Genomic DNA, 22,371 nt, shown 5'->3' with positions numbered 1-22,371 from the left:
CGGTACATAAGTACAATGTCCGCAAATATGTGCAGTACCCTCTCAGGCCCATCCGCTGGATGCATTAACGCAATTGCATCGCCAAACAGCCAAAGTGCATATTGCAGACGGATTCATGGACAAACAAAAGATTTACAGGCGACAGATGAAACGGCGTAAACAAATTGAAATGTTTGTCTAAATCTTCTTTCGCGTTTAAAGATAAGGATAGAATGAAATGTAAAGTCGAAAAATGCCTTTAACCTGAAAAAAATTGATTGCCTATGCGGACATATCGAATAGACAGTAATACAAAAACGAATTTTGTAAAAACATGAATTGGGTTAGGTCTCTGAAAAAGAAGAGTGTGTAGATTGTCCGTTACGATTTGGAAGGATAGTCCCTGCTTGATGTCATATAAGCCAGAATCTCCAAAATTTTACTCCAGGGCCGAGCTTTCGGTTCTAGCGTTTTCTTTTTTTCGTGCCAAAATTAAGGGCTCGCTTGACAGTCCTTTGTTTTGGAGACCGCTAGCGTAGTGTAAGTAAATAACTTTTTAACCTAAGTTAACATTCAAATTCAACTTTATTGGGACATAAAAATACAAACCAAACTAAATGCAATATATAACTTAAAATAATCTTATAAATAAAAAATGCTCCCCAGGTCGCTGTCATGTGTTATGGTGCCCAGAATATTGGCAGCGTTGGATGGCCAGACTTAGTCTCTGGCCCCCCATGGACTCAGACTTTCGACTCCGAACGGCGCAAATATGTAGCCCTCGCCAAGGACAGGATATTTGCGCCGCTTGTTCAGTTCCGCTGTTGTGTCCGCAGCCCCCGCATTGAGGGAGGTCGCCTGTAGGTGGGACGGCGCGAGCGTGTCAACGCACAACGCACCCACATAAGCGTCCTCCCTCCCGCTTGCCGTCGTCGCGTACGATACCGTTCGGCTCAAATATGGCCGGCAAGCTGACGGAAGCAAGCGCCCTACGGATGACATCATTCAAGTCAACATTTGTTATTTCAGGAAACGGCTACATCCCTACATCGAGCCTACGTGAGATCATGGCAGCACTTGACGACCAGCTCACCCCCGATCAGCTGAACGAGATGATAGCCGAAATCGACACTGATGACTCTGGAACTGTGGACTTTGATGGTGAGCCCTCTAGTGCCATCTTCTATTATAGTAGCTGGAATCCAACTAGCACCTGGCCATCGTGTCATCTCTTTCACTCTTGCCTGGTCTTAGCATGTCTATTTCAGGAGATACCTATGCCTACGCGAAATCCTGGCACTATGGACTTTCATGGTGATCCTTCTAGAGCCATCTCCTTCTATTACCTATAGTAGCTGGAATTCAACTTGCGACAGGCCGTAATATATGCCATTCCTTTCGCTCTTGCGTGGCCTTAGCATGTGTGTTGTGATCTGGTCTCGAGTCTTTTGAACCTAAAGGCCTGTGCACACCGACTGCGTGTGCGTGACGTGCACGTGCGCGTGCGGCGTTGTAGTATACAGATCCTTATGAGAGATGGCACACCGCTTGCGTGACGTGTGCGTGTGCGGCTCCAACATTTTAGCGCACGCACACGCGCACGTCACACACACGCAAGCCGGTGTGGCTCGGCCTTAAATCCCGACTTAAACTTCAGAGTCAGCTCGGTGTAGATCGCCGTACGTGTACCTACAGCCGTGCATGTATACCGGGTGTGGCCTGTAATATGAGCAAAAAATTAAACTATAGGCTGTACTCCTCATACTGACCAACATTTGTTCAGCGACTTTTAAAAATAACTTGTGGTTTAATATTTAGTACACTTTAAAGTTTATTCTAAGACGCAATGTATTGCGAATTTTGTTATGTTCAAGTCGTGACAAGCAACGTCAATCACAATGATATGGCGTGGCGATGGCGACCATTGAAGATAATATTTATTTTGTATGAAAAATAGGGAGGGTAAATACTTCATAATTTTTAAAAGTTTGAACAAAAGTGTCACCGTTTGAGGAGTACAATCTATAGGCCACACCCGGTATAGGTACAGTGAGCTATAAAGTACCTGCTTTGATTGTAGTTACGAGTTTGAATATATTGTAGTCTATTTAGTTGGTACAATTATTATTGTTGACAAAACTGAAATCGTCTTATTCTACTTTGCCGAGGCTTGACGATAAGCCCATTAAAGTCTGATTTAATGACATTTCCGAACAGAAAATACATTTTCTCAAATACGTCTGCGCAGAAGCTAGTAATATTGTACTTCTGTAAGCCTATTAAGAAAATGAAGAAGCCTAAATAAAGCCGTTGAATTAATGCTTGGGTGGCTTCGGGCTTAAAATAATCAAAGATTAATTAAAAACTTTTTCACCACACCAGCTCGGAAAGGCTTACTTTGCACTTCAAAAACTGATAGCAAAGTTGCATTTTATTCACATGTGAGGCAAAGTAATCAAATGCAAATTCTGAGTTGTTTTCTGATGTTTGCTGGTAGAATTGACTTTTAAATGATGATTTTGGATGATAAATATTTAATAACATTCATTTGGATTTGATTTTGTTTGATATTTTACATTTAATATTTGATTCGGGTTGGTGTGGTGAAAAATTTTGTGTTTCACTCAGGGGCAAATTTTGTTTAACCCTCGTGCTTTGAAACCCTCGCAACGCTCAAGATCCCATTTTTTGAACCACGAGCGTAGCGAGTAATTTTGGAATCTTTCGCTTGCTCGGGTATCAATATTAGCACAAGCGGTTAAACAACAACTTTGTCCCCTTGTAAAACAAAATAACTATTGGTGTTGTTTTCAAAACGGATTAAACTGGTACTAATGATATAGATCTTCATAGTTTATTTTTAGTAGGCATATTAAAATGCGCTTTTGAACGTATTAATAAAGTTACACCGGCTCTAACCCTACACAACTGCTCGACAAGATTTACATAAATCTCTTTGATTATCTTCTGATTTATAGATTATTATATTCAGGCTTGAAAACTATAAACATATAATAATACAGTAATTTTATACATTTCGCGTTTGCGTTAAATCCGGTAGTGCTGATTTTTTGCAGACGTGTTTATGATGTTGGCCCAATGAATAATACAAGTTGGTGACTTTGAGCGCTAAACGCAACTTTGTCAAATATCTAAAAATCCTCGAAAATTTCGGTTTTCTTTTAGATTTCGGCGATTATAACCCTAAAGGACTAGTTTTTGATAGTACCTTCCTTAGACCTTTTTAAAGAAGACTAAATTTGCTACAATACGAGATTAGAACAGTCTCTGTAGATGGGTGGTTTCCGAGATAAAGGCTTTCAAAATTTAGATATTTTTGAAAATGAGCTCGTAAGCAGCTTGTTAGACCTTAAGAACAATCGTGCCAAGCGGCATCGCCTGAGTCAAAACTGCATACTCACTGCACTCGGCTTACGAGCTCAATTTTAAAAATATCTTAATTTTGAAAGCCTTTATCTCGGAAACTACTAAGGACAGCCTGACAAAGAAAAATAATCAAAAGAAAAGAGTAGAAACATAAATAAATAAAACATAGATAAATACTTGTATAGTGTAAAAGAAAATGTAAAAATGTATACGTCAGGAATAAAGGCTATTTCAACACTCTTAATGATTGTCTATCGATGGACCTTATTACAAAGGCCATAAGGTCCACCGATGGACAGTTAACAGTGTGAGCGATGGCACAACCAGGACGTGCAGCGTTCAGAATATCAAGCAATCAAAATGTATGCGAGTTAGCGAGAGTTGGATACACGCTGTTCAAATCGTTGGCGCTTCCCGCTCCGCCGAACGCTCCGCCGAACGCTCCGCTAGACGCCCGCTCGTCGACCGTAACCAACTTTTCTTTCAGCCAGCTTATTATGATGAATAATTTAAGTGCCGCTGAGAATTTATGATTATTCTCTGATTGCAGAGTTCATGGCGATGATGACCGGCGATTAGGCGGGACAAACGATGCGGCGTTTTGGACGGCAGCGATGTGGTTGTGATGAAAAACAAATAAAAGAGTTTTGGGCCTATTTTTTTTATTGTTTTTTTTTTCGTAAGATCTTGATAGAATTTGGAAAGTTTGAAGAGCCTTAGGGCTGGTTTATACGGCGCACGAACTCGCATGCGAACTGGCTACGTCCAATTCAACCGACCATTCAAAAACCGCAATGTAATGAAACTCGCATACGAGTTCTCGCATCATCTAATGAGCCCTAAATCTGGGCGGAGTAAATGCAAAATGCTAATGTGGCACAAAATAAATGTATGTAATTTTCTGTGTTATTTACGAATATATATATAGGTACCATAAGTTTTTGTAACTCAAATGAAGATTTTGTAACTCAAAAGACATTCAGTAAAATTGCGTTTTTAATAATACAGAACAAAGAAATCTATAAATAAACGAATTTAATCAAACTCTGACGAATAAGAAACAAAAAAAAATCATTTGAATGATTTGAAATAGAAAAAAAAATTTAACAAAAAATCTTTTCAACTGAAACTCCACATTTACATATTTTTTAAAAAGGTTCAAGTATATGTCGATGTCAATAAGCGGAACTGCTGTAAACGCCAAAATGCAAACTTTACACCAGAGCCAAAAAACTTTTCGATTTTGAGAAAAAAAATCATAAGAAGTTATGATTTATTAACAAAAATACTTGTAATTTGGATCTAACTTGTATCTTATAGATTTCTTTCAACTGAAAAATTCGCTGATTCCAAATATGCAATAAAAAAATTTTTATCAAGTTTTTTTTCTTTTATTATTATTTTTTATTATGAAGGGTCTTACTCATGGCCACAGACTAGCCGAGGTGTAGACGTGGCCAGTGACGTGGACGTGGTAGTGGCAGTTATAGTCAGGCCGTAAAAAGTCTGCAGCGATATTGATAGCCCACGCAGTGCAAGTGTCATTTTAAACGTCAAACTTATATGAAATTATGACGTATACATAACACTTACACTGCGTGGGCTATCAAATCCGCTGCAGACTTTTATTGGTGCGACTATCTATACAGCAGTTCCGCTTTTTGCCATCGATTTTTTGTTATTTGATCGACATGAACATTGAAAATGTAAATACCCCTTAAAAATAAGAAGGCAAAATGCGACTCCGTATGTATTTACCTACCCCCAAACAGCTTTCTAGTCATTAATATAAACAGCTCTTTTGACTTATATTCTCTGTAATTAATTTTAGTACACTCCTCATTGTAATAAATTATATACGTTTTATTTTGTTTATTTTTTCCTGATCTTTTAAATTAGACCAATTAGTTTGAGAGGTTATGCGGCAGCAATTTATTCTGTTTTCACGAATATTAATGAAAAGATCTTACTGTGGGACTTTATCGAGCTTATTGTGGGGATAGGTCGATTTGTGTAAAATTGTTACGATTATTAATTACTAGCTTTTGCCTGCGACTTCGTCTGCGTGGTATTAGTAACAGCAGCTAAAATAGGATAGCGCCTGTAAAAATGCTAATGGCAATCATTCAATTCGCGCACTTTTTCAATTCCACTCCCCTTTGCACTCTCTTGAGGGATGATTTCCGACATAAAAACTATCCCATGTCCTTCCCCGGGACTCCAACTATCTCTCTACCTTTCAACTAAATCGGTTCAGCGGCTTAAGCGTGAAGAGGTAACAGACAGACAGACAGACAGACACACTTTCGCCTTTATAATATTATATTATATAATATATATTTTATATTATATATATATATATATGGATATATGGATTTATGAAGTCGCCAACACACTTTAGTAATAACCATTTAAGAATTAGAAGTCGTCAAGGGTAAAGGTAACGGTACCAACAAGAGTAAACTATACTTCATACAGTCACTTGCAATTATATGTTACACAACAAAGGCCGCACAAATATCTGACACGATCTTATTTGTAGAGCCATAAGAGCGTGTCACATATTTTTGCGGCCTTCGAAGAGGAACAAATTATTGCAGGTGACTGTACCACTGCAATCCGGAATCATGTGCTCCATTCGGAGGTCACGACCCTCAGCACTGAGGAGAACGAAGCAAGGAGGAGGAAAGAGGAGGTACCACTGCACTAGCGTAAACGCAGAGCTTTGACTCAAAGAGCTTTACAAACTTCCCTCTATAGAATAGTAATTTCTTTTATCAACACTATTATTCTTTGGTGTGTTTTAGTTTAGCTCTTTTGAGCGATGTTAACTGTTTTGTACATGGAAATAAAAAGTTGCCTACTTTGATGGAAACCCTATTATATAAACCCTATTAAAATATCTGAGGTACCTACCTAGGTACTTCAGATACCTGCCTAGGTACCTCAGATACCTGCCTAGGTACCTCAGGTATTTTAACGTAACATTAACGAGGTAGTTAATTTGTGGCAAACGCTACGCTCATACTTAAATTAGTAGGTATACCTAGTTAGGTATTTGTTACGGCATAGCTGAAACAGCAATTATTTGTGGTCAAAAATAACCTCTACACGTTAATCTGAAGCTCAACGCAAAAAAAAAAACATCATTTTTTTTTTAATTACAATACTTTTTGCTATAGGTGTATAGGTGCTCAGCATAGGGAGGATTGGAAAGGGAGAGAGGAGGCTTTTGCCCAGCAGTGGGACACACACATAGGCTAAAAAAAGGTGTATATTAAATTGTGTGTTTTTGATACGGATGGAAAACAAATCCCTAGATTATGATGCCATCATAACAATCTAAATAAACAATGTGTCATTAATAATTTCACTCTGTTGCCTCCATTGAGAATCAAACAACAGAATTATCGGACAATCGCCACAAATCAGCAACTTTCCCGAAGCGTCCAAATGATATCCGTTCACAAAGAGTTTCCCTCACTGGTGAACAAATACGACCGATCTGAGATAGAACCTCCAAGTTCTTAGTCAAGATCGTAAGTAGGTTTGTGGGTCACAGGACGAAATTTACATGATCCAGATAAAGATTGCACCACACTTTGGGTGCGAATCGCGCGTTCAGCTGCTAATGAATGTCAATTTTACCTATAAAACTCCAGTGACACTTGAACGTATTAAAATTATTTTAAACGAGTAACATCTGAAATGAAAAAATATATAACGAGATTTACTACTACATCTCTTTCTTTTATTTACATCTGAAATTGATAAAACCTGCCCTTTTTCGCATAGACTTACGGGCCACAGGACACAGGACAATATTTACATGAATCTGGTCCAGATAAAGGTTATACCCCACTTGTGTGCGAATTGCACGTAAGTCGCGAATTAATGCGAACCTCGAATTTAGTAGAAGTATTCGTATTAAAAAAAACAGGTTAGAAATAAAATTATGTATCATCTGAAAAAAAAAACAAGCCGGTAACAAGAACTCCGAACCCCTAGTGCAAATTCCATTCGATAGCATGACCATATTTGTATGGGATTTTTAACAGCGCGCCAAGCGGGATGTTTTGGAAACTCAAAACGACACTTAACGCAAACGCGTCCCTGTCACGCTATCGAATGAAATTTACAATAGGGGATATTGACCGCTGACACTCACGGTTCTGCGATTCCTGCGATTAGCGTACGGAGTGTGGAGCTGGCTTTAGGGATACCTATTCCGCGATTCAAATTATTTTATGGCCTCATAAATCTGAAATAAAGCGGTTTATGCGGACCTTTTTTTTAAGCGGCTTGGTGTTATAAATGATGGCATTTTCGGTGTCGTGATTTTATGATTTTACGAATATATTACTAAATAAAACTTACACGAATATATTACTATAATATATTATTAAATAAAACTTTTTGTTGCAAAAAAGTGGCGATGATATTAAAATTGGTATTGAGTATTCTCAACTAGGAAAAAATGCTATAAAATTACATAAGTTACAACTAATTTTTGAATTAATTACATGAATAGACCCAAATTACAGGTACATAATTACAGGTAAATCCTGAAGAAAGGCCAGGTCAAGAGCACCCTAAACCGGCGAGCGTGTATGAGGAATGTTATGAATGTGAAGGAAGCGAAAGAGGTATGTCAGGATCGTAGCAAGTGGAAATCCGTGGTCTCTGCCTACCCCTCCGGGAAATAGGCGTGATTATATGTATGTATGTATGTATATAAGTTATGTAACCGTTACGTTACAATGGAGTCAAATCTCACAATATTGAAGTCTTCCTAGTCCTTTAGGCTTTAGAGTAGGTAGTTAGAGTGTCGTGAAAAATACAGGGTGATTCAGGAGACGTGAGCAGGACTAACACTGTGCATTTTGTAACTGTTTCGTATCAGTATTAGTGAGATTAACGTTAATTTTCTACTCGTGTTGAAAAAAAAATTAATAAATTTATTTACGACATGCATGTCATCCTAAAATTAGAATACTAAACTACCGATATTCTGTGTCAAATTGAATGTCATCAATGTCATCACGGGCTGGTTACTTTTGAAAACTCGTAGGTATCTCACTCAAGTTTGACAGTTTATTTTCTTCGTAATCAAAATGCTGTCATTACGGTTAAAGAGGTTTTATGTTTATTAATTAGGTCTTGTAGGGTAACTACGATTGTAGAGAGTTAAATTTGCCCTCACCAAAAAGTTAAAAATAGGAAAAAGTGTCGTTGTTTCACCTAAATACGACGGTGATCGATCAATTATCAGTTACTGAGTGTGCAGGATTAGTCCTGCTCACGTCTCATGAATCACCCTGTATAATACACATACATACACTCGTTTTAATTGAATAATAATTACCTACTTGTATAGCATCTTATATTTAACATTTTCGACGCCGTGTCAAACACAAAAGCTGTCACTCGGACGCCACGTCACCGAAGTGTCAAAACTGAAATTGAACTTTATGGATACGCAAGTAGGTCTATGTTACTCTGTGGTCTGTGACCGATTAATCCGTCCTTGACGTTGGACTTGCGGTGCGGATATATCGGTCATTGGCGTCCAAAAGGTTAATATGAACCGAAAATTTAGTCGGACTTTTCAACAAGTTCTCTCGTCAGAGCCTATTGGATTCTCTCCCAAATTGTTCTCAAATAGAATAAGGACCATTAAAACTGGGACAATATAGTTCGACCCAGATATGCCGCCTTTGTACTCTGGGCCCGATTCGGATTTCGAAATAGATATCTATTAGATATCTTTTAGACATCACCAAGATACGATAACGATATGTTTAAGATCTAACCTGTCAAATTTGACATTTGCGCGATTCTGGAGATACTCTTGAACGATTTCCACAGGATATGACAGAGATCCAATTCACATCTAATAGATATCTTACTCTATCTAACGTAAAAGTGACGTTGGTTGCCCGAATTGCGCTGCAAAAGAGAACTAGTTGATATGTAAACTATAACGTATCTAGAATGGATCTAGTACGTGTCGTCTCTTGTGAATATCTTGAAGTTCAAATACGGCAGTCTGTTATTACACACTTACATACCTACAGTTTCTGTATAGTTGTAACAGATTGTTTCACGAAGCTGTCTGGAACAATGTTTCAATTCAGCAGTTTACAATCTTCCATATTTCGGCGTGTTTTGGTCTTTTAGTATTGGCATATATAGGTAGGTACAATGTACTATAGTTGAAGGCTTAAGCTGGACATTTCATGTACATATAGGAGGTATTTGTACATTATGTGTATTATTAATATAAAAATAAAAGAAATATTAGACTGCATTAAAGTCTCAATAGTAGTTTTAGCTGTAACGTAAATCTTTAGTACCTACCTACTGAAAAAAATATAAAAATCAATAAAAAGACCCCTATTTTAATGATTCTTTATGAATTTGGAGTTTCAAGGTCAGAAGCTTGGATTTGTCACAGTTAACATATAACAAAAATAAACTAATCAGACCCTTATTTAATGAAAGGCAAAATATACCTAACATTTAAACCATCCCAGAACCATTCCATTCAGCTCAATTCATCCGTTAAGTCCTAAATAGCTATGTGCTGCCCTGCCCTTTGGTAGTTAGGGTTAGACTTATTATACCAAAAGTTTTTGGTAATGACATTAAAAAAAACACAGACAAATTCCTAAAACTGAACCTTTTATGACCAAACATGTTTAAAGGCCTTGATTTCAATTCAATTCCAAGGCATAATCCTCTACATGTCCCATTTTATCATTCTACGTCCACTGGCTCAGATTTTAAACTTTTTAAACTGTTTATTTCAATTTACATCACCATTCAAAACTGAACTTTGCTGCCCAATACATAAGGTTGTTTTAGTGTAGTTGCGCTGTTTTGGAGCTTGAGTATAATATCATGTGGACAGCTCGGTCGGCTTTTGTTTTCGCCGAATGTGTACTCAATTATAAATGTATAGGATGATCCGACTAAGCAGATTGCTTGTTTAGATATAATTGATTGTTTGTTTTGGCTCGGTCAGCGTTAACAGAAATGTTTCCTTTGGATATTTTCATTTTGACGCAATATTAGGAAACGTACCTAATTATTTGTGAAGAAATGAGAAGAGACATTTTGGCGCACATTTGGCACGTTGTTAGCACTAAGTCCTAACGTATACCGCCGCTCCATTGATGTATACCCGCCATCCTGACTCACCTTTCTCTGCTACTTCTCTGAAACGTCTATAAGACCATCTCGTCCGGTCACTCCCCCCTCCCCCCTGTTGCCTCTATAGTATAGGTTTAGGGTTTGCAGTCCGGATCCGAAATGTATGAAATTATCCGGATCTGGATCCGGATCCGCGGATCTTCCCATACATTTCGGATCCGTCGTGCAAACCCTATTATTATAGGTTGCAATGAGACGTCTCGTACGTGGACAAAGTGTTAAGCTAAACTAGACATAAGTACCGTACCTACAAACTTTATTAGAAGTTTTACCAACTAGCTCATGCAAGTTGCCGACGCCATTTTCTCTCATGAACTCAAGCACTAGGTTCAGACACATTTTAACATATCTACAAGAACTCCAAGGGCTACGAAGTTCTCCACTTAGTTCCGTGTACTGAAATGTCCCTGTGAACTTTTATTTCCTTGAGGTTCCACAAGGGAATCTTTACAGTGTCATTTAGCGGGCTTTGTTTAGCAAGTAAACTAAGGAAGACACGTGTCTCCTCTTATACCGTTAGCATTAAATTGAAATGTTATTCTATGTACCGCGTGTGGCCTGTAACACGAGCAAATGATTAAAACATAGATTGTACTCCTCAAACGGTTACACTTTAGTTCAACAATTTTTAAAAATTATGAATTATTTAGACTCCCTATTTTTCGTACAAAATCAATATTATCTTCAATGGACGCCATCGCCACGCCATATCATTGTGATTGACGTTGCTTGTCACGCCTTAAACATAACAAAATTCCCAATATATTGCGTTTTAGAATAAACTTTAAAATGTATCAAAAATCAATCCACAAGTTATTTTTAAAAGTTGCTGAACAAATGTTGGTCAGTATGAGGAGTACAGCCTACAGTTTAATTTTTTGCTCGTATTACAGGCCACACCCGGTATTAATTATTTTATTACTAACAATGTACAAAATCTAAGAGACGGACAGAGAGAGCGTTGGACAGAAAAACCTGATGATCTTTGGATTCCTTGGTATCAGTGATCAATATCCTCTGCAAGTCATTGTGCTACAGCAGTTCATAATATTAAAATATATAATTATTATAAACTACTTTCCCACGGTTTCTTCTTCACCGTTTCATCTCAAGAAATACATTAACTCCAAAATACAATACCTGTGATGAGCATTTGAAACAATGTACCGTGTGACAATATTCATGTAAAATATAATTTTACTCATGTGGCTGTATCTGTAATTGTCTATGTCTAGTCTAGAACTATATATGAAGAGATCTAGTGTGTATATAGTGCTTTTGAAGGCTTATTTTTCATAGCTTACAGCAACAACATTCATATTGGACTTTATAAAAAAACCGATCCGCAGATTTTTTATTTTTTTATTTAGTCTTTTACGGTTTTTCTATTGATATGATAGGGATTGTGCATGAACTGTAGAGAACACATAAGGTCCCTGTTTATTGGTGCAAAGTGTGAATGTCAAGTTTAAGTTTTTGAATTAGGCCACAAGATGGCAGGCCCTACAAAGCTCAAGGGAGCCTGCGAGAACTATGGGGGCAACACTTGCATAATAGCGTTATGTGGCAATGTCAAGTTAAAGTTTTCAAATTAAGTCACAAGGTGGCGGCCTCTCCAACGCGCATGTTCTCTATACGTATATTTCTTTTGCTACAAATCAAATTGTCATTTATTTAATGATTATCTTACAGTTGGCACGTAAGGATACAAGTTTTATTCATTATTTTCCATTTATTACCCAGTAGCAGCTAAACCTTTTGTTATTTTTGGCCCTCATTACGCCTTCCTATTTACAATGGAATTAAATTTTAGGTTTCATGTTTCAGGTCGCATTATAATGAGACTTTGTATAATTAGGAATTTAGGAGAAAACGGGAGGTTAGTATTATTTCTAACAAATTCGTATTCAAGGTTTCGTTTTATATTATTTTCTGCTACCAAATTGATACTCATTGTAAATTGAAGCATATAATTACCTTTTGACATTATGTGTTGTAAGGTTATTTTCCTTTAAATAATTTTTCGGGGACAAGGAATAAAAGAAAAATGGCTCGACGAAATCATGGCTACAGCCGGTCAAGACTGGTCACAGAAAGCCAATAAGGACTGACAAAACTGGCTCAATCTGGAGGAGGCCTTCACCCGAAGAGGGGTCTCTAGTCTCTACGTAATATATATATATATGTAATACCTACTGTAGAGAATTAGGGTCGGCTGCACGAAACCGTCTGTCACCGTTAAAGCGTTCGCTAAATTTGTTTGTATGGGAAATTTCATACATCCCTGCTGTTTGACGTTAATCAGTCTGTTAAATGTGGTTGGTGCAACTGGGCTTTAATAAAGGCTTTTTATTATTATTTTTATTTTTAACGGCCTCTAGTTCAAATCCTGGTAGGGGCATCTATTTGTATCTATCAGAAATATTTGTTCCTGAGTTATATGTAGATGTTTTGCTTTATGTATTGTTTTGTATTGTTTTGTGTATTTTTATCTGTATCTAGGTATATATATTATATATATCATCGTCTAGTTCCCAAAACTGAAGCCTTATCGAGCTGACTGTGGGACTAGATCGAAACGTGTAAAAATGTCCTGTAATATTTATTTACTTTTTTTGGCTGAACTAATTTGTGTTGTTCTGTAAGCTATGAAAATCATTAGTCGATTCAATCGTGTACTTACCTTTAGTTCTACTGCCGATGATGATGATGACTCTAAATCTATAACAAACTACGTAAAATGACTCATGACAGAATATTATTGGCGATAGTCTTTATTCCAATATATTTTAAATCCCAGCGGAAGTTTTATAAAAACATGAAATGTGTTGTTATTTACAAGCTTTAATAAGTTGTTTAAAAATCCTCGTCCCTTGAAACCATCGCAACGCTCAAGATTCCACTTTCCGAAGCAAACGCTATGCTCGTAGTTCAATTTTGGAATCTTTCGCTTGCTCGTATATCAATAGCGCGAGGGGTTTTAACTTTTCACTCTTTCAAATAACAAGAGTTAGCAACAATTTTGAAAGCACAGACCGCGCAAGTGTTATTTTAAATACCATATTTTCAAAGAAGTTTGACGTTCAAAATAACACTTGCACAGCCTGTGCTATCAAAATCGCTGCCAAGTTTGGTCTGACTGTAAAATTTTCTTTTGTTTTTTTTTGGATAAAAACCATCGCCGCCCAAAACGAAAACCACGAACTCATCAATGTAATGACCAGGGCTATAACCGCTAAAATCGAAGTTTGTAAATTGCGGGCGTCTTTCTCTGTCACTCTCATTACGCCTTCATTAGAGTAAAAGAGAAAGATCCCCGCATTTTGCAAATTTCGGTTTTCGCGGTAACCCCTCAGGCATGAAGAAGCTAGCGAATGCCTTTACCTGACTCACACTCCTAAAGCTACTGGTGCTAGCGCTCCGAGCCTGCAAGAAGAAACAACCGTTCCGATACACTAGCATACACAGCGAGAGTTATACCCCAATCAACGAGGACTTGCTTTTAAGAAATGTCCAGATCATAGAGAATAAGCCGCGAGCGCGCTTGCATATTGACTTCTAAGGCCCTACCGCGAGAAACCATAATCAAAATTTCTGTATCCGCCTCTCTATTGCTGGAATGCAAGAGCAAAAGAGAGCCAGCGTAACGAAATTTTGACTGTCGTTTGTCGCAGTAGGTCCTGATTGCGGGTCAATAATTTGTTTGAATGCATTTTTGAAGAAGTATTTTTAAAGTTTGATGATATTTTTGGTTAACTGGTAGAGAGATCCTTGACTGATGTCTGATGTTGAGTTACAACGAAAAATATCATCAAAATGTGTGGCTTTCCATAGAGAAGAGTCCTTATGCTTTATATGCATAAGCACCTTTCCATCAGAAAAGTGTCCTTAAAGACAAACTTCGTTAAAGTGTTTTCCACACAGCCCATTGCAAAACATAATTATGCGGTCAAAACGCCTGTATTTACCATTGCGCACTTAAATGAGTGCTCATGCAAGGCACGCATAAAGCACACAGCACGCAATCAAGAAACATGCGTGCTCGCGGCGTAGATGCTACATCTGGACGCACCTTTGGATCTGCACAAGGAATATTTAAAACAACAGAAGGACAATTCGAACTTTGCAAAATCTCATAATGACGTCACATTGAAATCATTAGAAGATCACAAATAAACTTTCTGTAGCTAAATGTAATAAGCTGACAAAACATCCCTCTATTCGCATATATCGCAGAACCATTAAGCAGCAACATTGATTTTAGTTAGAAAATAGACCAGACAATAACTTTTGAATCATTTTTAAATCACTGTTTGCTTGACTTTTTAATTCTGCCTAATTTGACGAAGGGGATATTGTTGAAGTGTCCTTCCTCGTTGATTGGGCTATGACGACCAATAAGATTGGCATGCTTGATGCTGGCTGATTGGATGGCGGTAGCAAGGTTACTAAAGTTCCAGAAGTATCTGAACATCTGATTTTGTATTCAAAATACGCTTACTTTGGAAGTTGTTGAAGCAATTGCAATTTTTCCAGTATTATTTAAAAAGATGTGAAATTGAAATAAATGTCATATACGAAGGAAAAAATGACCAAGGCCAGAATCGAACCAGCGTCCTCCGATTACGTGACAGATGCCTGAACCGGCCGGCATCATCTCGTAGTATTATAGACTCGACGTAGATCTAAATAGCTAATCATTTTATTACGGAAAACACGAAATGAAATGAGGTTATAATTATTAATATATATGTCGGCGGCCGATCGTAAGATCAGGCATATCGTGAAACGTTTAAATCTTTGACTCGTATTCTGAGTCGGCTCCTATTTCTGGGCAGTTTGCCCTTCGGGCATCTGAAGCAACCTAACGAACCTATCTTACCTATATATTGGTTTAATGTGACTATCCTCAAAACCATACACAGAATATTACGATCTGCCTGATCTCTGCCTGATCTTACGATCGGCCGCCGACATATACAAGGACCAATTATATTTCAAGCCCTCATTTATGAACAAAATTGTAATATTATGCAAAATAATTCCGTATTTCGTTACAAGTTTTGTAAAGAAAGCGAGTCAGGAAATTCAGTTATATTGTAGCCGATTCTTATTTTACATTTTTAAAAGGTTTTGATCTTGTTTCGATACGCACCATGGTACCACTACCAACTTGATTCGTTTGAATACCAGGCATCTCATGTGTGCCAAATTGCCAATAAGTGCGAACAAGACTCCTATGAAACAGCTCTGATTGCATTTCGTGAGGACCAATCTTAGGTCCTACCGCCTAAACAATAAAATCAAAATTTCGTTATCTACCTCTCTATCACTCTTGCATATTAGAGCGATAGAGAGACAAATACCGAAGTTTCGCGGTAGACCCCCAGTGAAGGAAAACATCGTGAGGAAACCTGCATAACTCTGCGAAGAAATTCAAAAGGTGTATGTGAAGATCCCAATCCGCATTGGGCTGGCGTGGGGACTATAGCCCAAGCCTTCTCGCGCATGAGAGGAGGCCTGTGCCCAGCAGTGGGACGTACATAGGCTGATTGGCAGGGGTCCACATGAACTCAAGGTCGTGTCAAAACAAGATCAAAACAATAATAAGTTATTGAAACAGAATCGACATTATTATCTTTAAAAGGACCTTATCGATCTCCCGGCTATGAATCGACTTCAATTAAGTCGAAAACTTCGGAATTACCTTCTACTTCAACAATGGTTCTTAATTACGGATCGGAAAATGCAATTGCTTCAATTACTCCTTCTAGTGTTGTACTGTTCTTGAGAAATTCTCTATTTCTTTTGTAAGAAATAGTCTTAAACGAGAAACTTTTGCATATCTTAGACTAAACAATATATGGTATTTTTTCTATAGGCCGAAATATGTGACTGTTCAGTTTTCTATCCTCGTGCCGCCCAATGTACATTAGGATGTACACTCAGTTTCGATGGAATGTCAACCTTAATTAAAAATAAAGTAGGTAGCATTTCATTTGTCTCGTAAAATTTTCGAACAAATGAAAATGAACCCAATTGAAAATACAACAAGATTCTAATTTCCTTGGCTATAATTTTGTATGGTGGGCGGCACGAGGCTATAGAAAGCATCACGTGATCAGCGATCAGCCATCATAGAAAACGAAGTGTTGACCGTTTCGGACCGGACGCGGAATGTTTTAGCGTGACTCATCCATAACTCTATCGCCATCCAAGTCGCTCATGTGCATTATGTGCCAGAATAGAAGAAAGGAGGGATAGTACGTGCAGCACATAACCTTGTTGGTCGGTAACACAGAACAGTTAAGTATATGCACAGATATATTTGGAGCCAAGTTTGAAAGCGAGCATTCAAATTATGATTTCCATTCCTGCTTGTTTATGTGAAAAAATTCTTATTTATGCATTTTATTTGCTAATGTTGTGCAAAATACATGGAATGAGTCCAAATTCGTACCAGTTTTATTTCGGACTTTCCCTTGTCTCGGGAAAAAGGCGCTTCTTTCATAATAAAAGTGTAAGCAAAAACAATTTACCAATTTATGTCTTCAAAATTAGCTCCAAAGCATAGAACAAATATCAATAATGCAAGCATTTATTCATCGTGTAAATAGAAATTTGGAAACGGTGTTGTTTTCAATCAAATCTCCAAAATATAAGCAAGAGAAGATTGCAACCGACACTTCAAGTGGCTCTTTACAATCGGCAAAAATAAAATAAAAAATGACCCGAAAGAATCGGAATCGGAAAAATTTTGAACACAAATTAAAAATGTAAAGAGCACTTAAGAGTCCCCAGCAATCTCTGTTTTCCATACAAATGTAGTTACGCTCTCATTTTAAAACGACTTGCTAGATTGCTTTGAAACTTTGTCTTACAATAGGATAAGGTATATCTAGGCCTGGAATTAGTTTATGTAACTTCAGATACCATAGTTAAAAATATACAGCGAATTTAAGTTTTTCATCCAAACTTGTTTTTGCTCTATTTCGTATGTTTTATATTCCGGAGCTATATAGTGTAATTCGCGAGTAACTGACCGGTTTTAGTAATTGGCCACCAAATTAATTCTATTCACCTATGAACAGAGTTCATTTTAGTATAAGGTTATACTTATACTAAAATGAACTCTGTTTATAGGTGAATAAAATTCATTTTTAGTTTAGAGCGGCCAGTTACTAGCAAATTACCCTACTTAAACTAGTTACAGGACTAGATATACCCTTATGTCATTGTATGTGCAAATTTTCATTATAATCCAACTCGTAGTTTTAAAATGAGATCAAAACTTTTGTATGGGAAGGTGAAATTCGGCCGATCTTGCTGCGGACTCTTAAACATAACATTTAAAGCACTTGCCAAGACATTCAGCAACATCGATTATTTACATCGAAGAGAGTTCCGTAAAAGTAGGGATAGCTGATGTCAGTGTGCAATATTTGCGTTAAAAGTTTGTGTGGTCATGTTATAAATCTCATGTATTTACTCCTCTTTGTCAGTTTCGGAACCTGTAAATCTGAAAAGGCACTTTAAGATAAAGCAAATATATCTTTAAGTTTCTGTTGAGTAGAACAGAGCCAAGTTTCCAATGGCATACAGCCATCTAATCTTCACAATCATCTCCATCGTTGTGTATTTTGTTACACCATTATTTTTATATGCAGCAGCAGCGGGTTATTCCCACTAGTTACCACCAAGTTGTTACCAGTGGTAACTACTGGGAATTTGTCCCACCTTTTACCACTGGTAACGACTAGGAAAAATAATTCCCAGTAGTTACCTACCACTAACTCGGTTTGGTGGTAGTAACTACTGGGATTTTTTTCCCCAGTAGTAATCACCAAAATTTTATTAGCGTCAATACTAATAAGTGATACATTTATATATTCAGGTAAAGCTACCATAAATATGGTATCTACGTCACTTCTCACTTTCTGTAATCAAATTGTCGTTGTTGTTTGTGTCTCTTTGTTCGATTTCTTGTTGTATGTTTTGTTGCGACAATAAATGACTTTTTTTTTATTTAACCTCTGTCATGGTTACCCCCGTCACACTCCCACCTTCACCATTATTAAGTAACCTCCAATCCCAAAATCGTAGAAAACCACTTTCAATATTTCCCGTAACCCTTATCCGCACTTCGTTTTATTCATATTTTATGTGGGTCGCCTGTTACAAGGTCGTTACTGTCCCTTTTTGTTACACGGCGATATACAAACAGCAACACCCTTAGCTTTATCTGGACCTTATGCCTCTTGTAATAAGGTTTATGGACAGTTAACATTGTGGGCGATGTATGCCGGAAATCGCTCTGTATACGAATAATTTCCGGGACAGGCCAAGCGAGGCTACAAGCCGATACGAGGGATCGTAAATTCAGGTTAGTGAGCTCATTGAAGAGGTGTCAAGACATTTTTGCAACCTATAGACAATCAGGTACAGTCTGCAACAGAAGGTGATAAGCTGATAAGCGGGCGAGGTGTTCAAAATTATCTTGACGCGCTTTTTTGTCAAGAGAATAAGAGCGTGTCAAGGTAATTTTGAACACCTCGCCCGCTTAGCAACTTCTGTTGCTGACTGTAGTAAGGCGGGCAAAATTCCTTTTGTAATTTGGGACGAATTTGCTTTTTGAGTTTCGGTCGAATAGTGCAAGCAACAGGCGTAATAGAGGTGTTCAAAAATTGTGTACGGTGACAGCGGTCATCTCAATAATTTTTTGCATATTTTGCGTTTTAAGGTTATGTTATGATTCGTTTGGAAATGACAGCCGCATGTACTCAAGCTATGAAAAATATTATATTTTAGAAGATATTTTGTTATTTTCAACACTTCTCCGTTTCACCACCCAAATCTTACATTTATTCGAACAGGAAAATACGCAAGCCTGAAAACACTCGATTTGTGGAGTGGATATTCGGACGATAACCCCATTGATTCCCGGGATTACATACCCTGTGTTATACAGGGTGTTACTGACCATCGGGCTTTAAATCCAGGGCTCGATTCTACTCGCTAAACTGAGCTACTTTTATTATGGCACCAACCCGAAATCCCGAAAAATTTTTTTACGTTTTCATACATTTTGTCTGATCAGATGTCGACGTTTTCTATGGAAAAGCCAAAAAAACTCCCCAATTTTAGGGTTGGTCCTATAGTAAAAGTAGCTCAGTTTAGCGAGTAAAATCAAGCCCTGGAATTAAAGCCCCATTGTCAGACACATACTGTATAAAGTTATACATAGCGTTTAATCCGATGGGGTAGTGTGTATAAATCAGTAAGTATAAGAGCTACTACATTTGTGCTTACATAGGATTTGTTCTTACACAAACTTTAATTTAAAAGACAAATGAAATCAGGTTTATATGAAATATTCCAATCAAACTCACATTTTCATTTTAAAATATGGCTTTCTTCTTCTTTGTCGTTATAGGTACTCTTTGCAGAGTGTCGTAGTCAACTGCTGACATCAGACACAGATGTTGCTTGCCGTACGATTTCTCGACATTTTCCGCGTTTGGAGTTTGGAAATTATGGCTTTACCATGAGAAATTTGAAGCAAGTAAAAAGTATCTTGCCATACGATAAAAAAAAACAAAAAAGTAAAAAGTAAAAAATAAAAAAAGTATACACCTACCCATTATAAAACATCCAATAGGTACACTTTTGATACTATCATAAAATTTCACAATTTCAACAAAATCGGAATTGCTTTTCTTTTCGCTAGTCTACCGCGGTCCCATAGGACGGTAAATTTTACCAATTTATATCAAATTAGCGTGTTGTCACTGTTGAGATAACAGTGGAATTGCACCGTATTTACAATAATATAACTGTTTTTACTATATTCTTTTTTAACTTGACTTATTTGTTTCTGTATTATTGGCTTATCATCTAGCCTTGCTGATGTGTAACCTTTGCCAGTAGTTAAATTTCATATGGTTATATTTTAATTATTTGATAACAATAGGTTTGCTCGTCTAACTTGACAAATGACGAGTGTCTTATCAAAAGGGCTTATTTTTTTTTAGGTGTCCATAGAGAAATGAGCCTTTTTGAAAATACTCTCCTCAAATATAGATAAGTAAAGCTATCCCTAACATCCTGTAGGTACTTAAATTAAAATAAATCGGATATAAGTATATGCTAGTATTTCTCAAATCTTCTTTTTTTCTTTTTTTTTTATAAATATGTATATAATATATTATATATCGTTGTCTAAGTGCTTACTGTGGGACTTGGTAAATTTGTGTAATAATATCCTATAATATTTATTTATTTATCTTATTTGTTATTAGAATACTTTCTTATTTTGTGATCACCTCTAGCGCTGTCCAGGCATTCTGCCATGGGTTACTAGGGAGCGTGGGTTCCGGCAACCTACATAGTCCCAAAATATCACACAAGTAGGTAGGTACTATTAGTCTTCAATTAAAAAACGACGGTATACATTTTGTTACAATATTGATTAGAATTGATACATTCTTAAACAATTGCGTAGGTACTTGCGGTCTAGTTAAGCACCGGACGATTTCCGACGAGCCCACTTCCGGCCAGCGTGTAGCCGTGTACACGTTATGTTTACCGCCCGGATTTCCTCATTTGCTGAGAAATACTTTATGGCTCCTCTACACGATGGGCCAGCGCCGGCCACTTCAAGGGACGCAGCCATGCGGTAGAATGAGATAGCAATATCACTTGCAGGGAGCAAACCTAACCTAACCTAACGCATAAATGAGTCCCTTGGAATGGCCGGCGCTGGCCCATCGTGTAGAGGAGCCGTTAGAACGACGTAAGTAAATAGATGAAGCAGTAACATTGCTGGGCATATTTTATTAAACAACTCCTTATTAGAATACTTTATTTCGTTATTGATTTGAATCGATTGATTATTATAATTGTGTAACTAAACAAATTAGCCGAAAATCAAAGTGTTATTGACCGATTGACGAAGCGCGAACGTAGTATATCTGTTGCTTAGAAAAAAAAGCTTTTATATTTCTGTCTATTTAGCTGTTCGCCACAAGTCACATTCGTCAACCGAATCTCGTGAAATTTTGTAAGCAAGCTCGACAATTATATTTTCTGTCGATTCAGCTGTCGGATTTTTTGGGGGATGCGCTAGGTGTACAACTCACAGAACTACTTAACTGTATATCTATAGGTGTAGCAAGTTGCGCTCGTAAATCATCACCTAACCCTATTGTAAGAGTAAAAACACCAGACACCACTTTATAACAACATTTATTAGGGAATCACAAATATTAGAATATAGTTCTGAAAATAATATGCAAGGACGCTCTCGCGTAAAAACCAATCTAAGATGGACGACCACCTCTAGTGATGTGACCTTGCCGGTTACCGTAGTGATGTCAAACACCGATGAAATGACGACCCCACCGTTTAGCTCGGCCATCTTCTGACCCGACCTACGTCCCGTCAGGTCACCGTTATCAAGGCCGCCACTGAAGACTGCCGCAGCCAACGCAGTCGCAGCAAGCTGGGCCTTCACCAGGTGGCGGTAGCCTCCACCAGTTCATTACTGGTTGGCTCCTCCGTTGAGTTGGCTCCTCAACTGGTGGGAGGCTAATGTGGGACACGTCTCATGCATGTGCATAGGTGCCCTCCGATACAGCACATGTAAACAGTACAAACTCTTATTCACGAAACTCTATAACATACATGTGAAAAGCCTCAGTTCCTTAATATAACTAAGGCGTTATAATTCACCCTAGCGCCATCGATAGGCTTTGCATTAGCATACCACAATGTTGTTCAAAATAATAATGA

At 37.6% G+C, this 22,371-nt stretch overlaps 2 protein-coding genes across 4 annotated transcripts in view; one reads left to right on the top strand and one right to left on the bottom strand.

Annotated features, from left to right (window-relative positions):
* LOC134670020 (troponin C-like) overlaps positions 1 to 4,041 on the top strand; it is a 67,702-nt gene extending 63,661 nt beyond the window's left edge. Inside the window, exons 3-4 of one of the 2 annotated variants that reach the window (XM_063527688.1) lie at positions 1,009 to 1,140; positions 3,917 to 4,041. In XM_063527688.1, the coding sequence (XP_063383758.1) occupies positions 1,009 to 1,140; positions 3,917 to 3,945 (161 nt within the window). In that variant the 3' untranslated portion in view covers positions 3,946 to 4,041. The remainder of the gene's footprint in view (positions 1 to 1,008; positions 1,141 to 3,916) is intronic. The other variant, XM_063527689.1, reaches the window with a different exon arrangement.
* The window catches only part of LOC134670014 (calmodulin-like), a 331,833-nt gene that overhangs the window by 119,206 nt on the left and 190,256 nt on the right, over positions 1 to 22,371 (bottom strand). The window contains exon 3 of one of the 2 annotated variants that reach the window (XM_063527682.1): positions 13,966 to 14,007. The exons of the other annotated variant lie outside the window; for it this stretch is intronic. Coding sequence (XP_063383752.1) covers positions 13,966 to 14,007 — 42 coding nt within the window. The remainder of the gene's footprint in view (positions 1 to 13,965; positions 14,008 to 22,371) is intronic. 2 annotated transcript variants of the gene reach the window in all.

This window comes from Cydia fagiglandana, chromosome 13 (assembly GCF_963556715.1).
Source record: "Cydia fagiglandana chromosome 13, ilCydFagi1.1, whole genome shotgun sequence".
Taxonomy (NCBI): Eukaryota; Metazoa; Arthropoda; class Insecta; order Lepidoptera; family Tortricidae; genus Cydia; species Cydia fagiglandana.
Note: the sequence above shows the minus strand (reverse complement) of the source record. Positions and strands in the feature narration are given on the sequence as shown.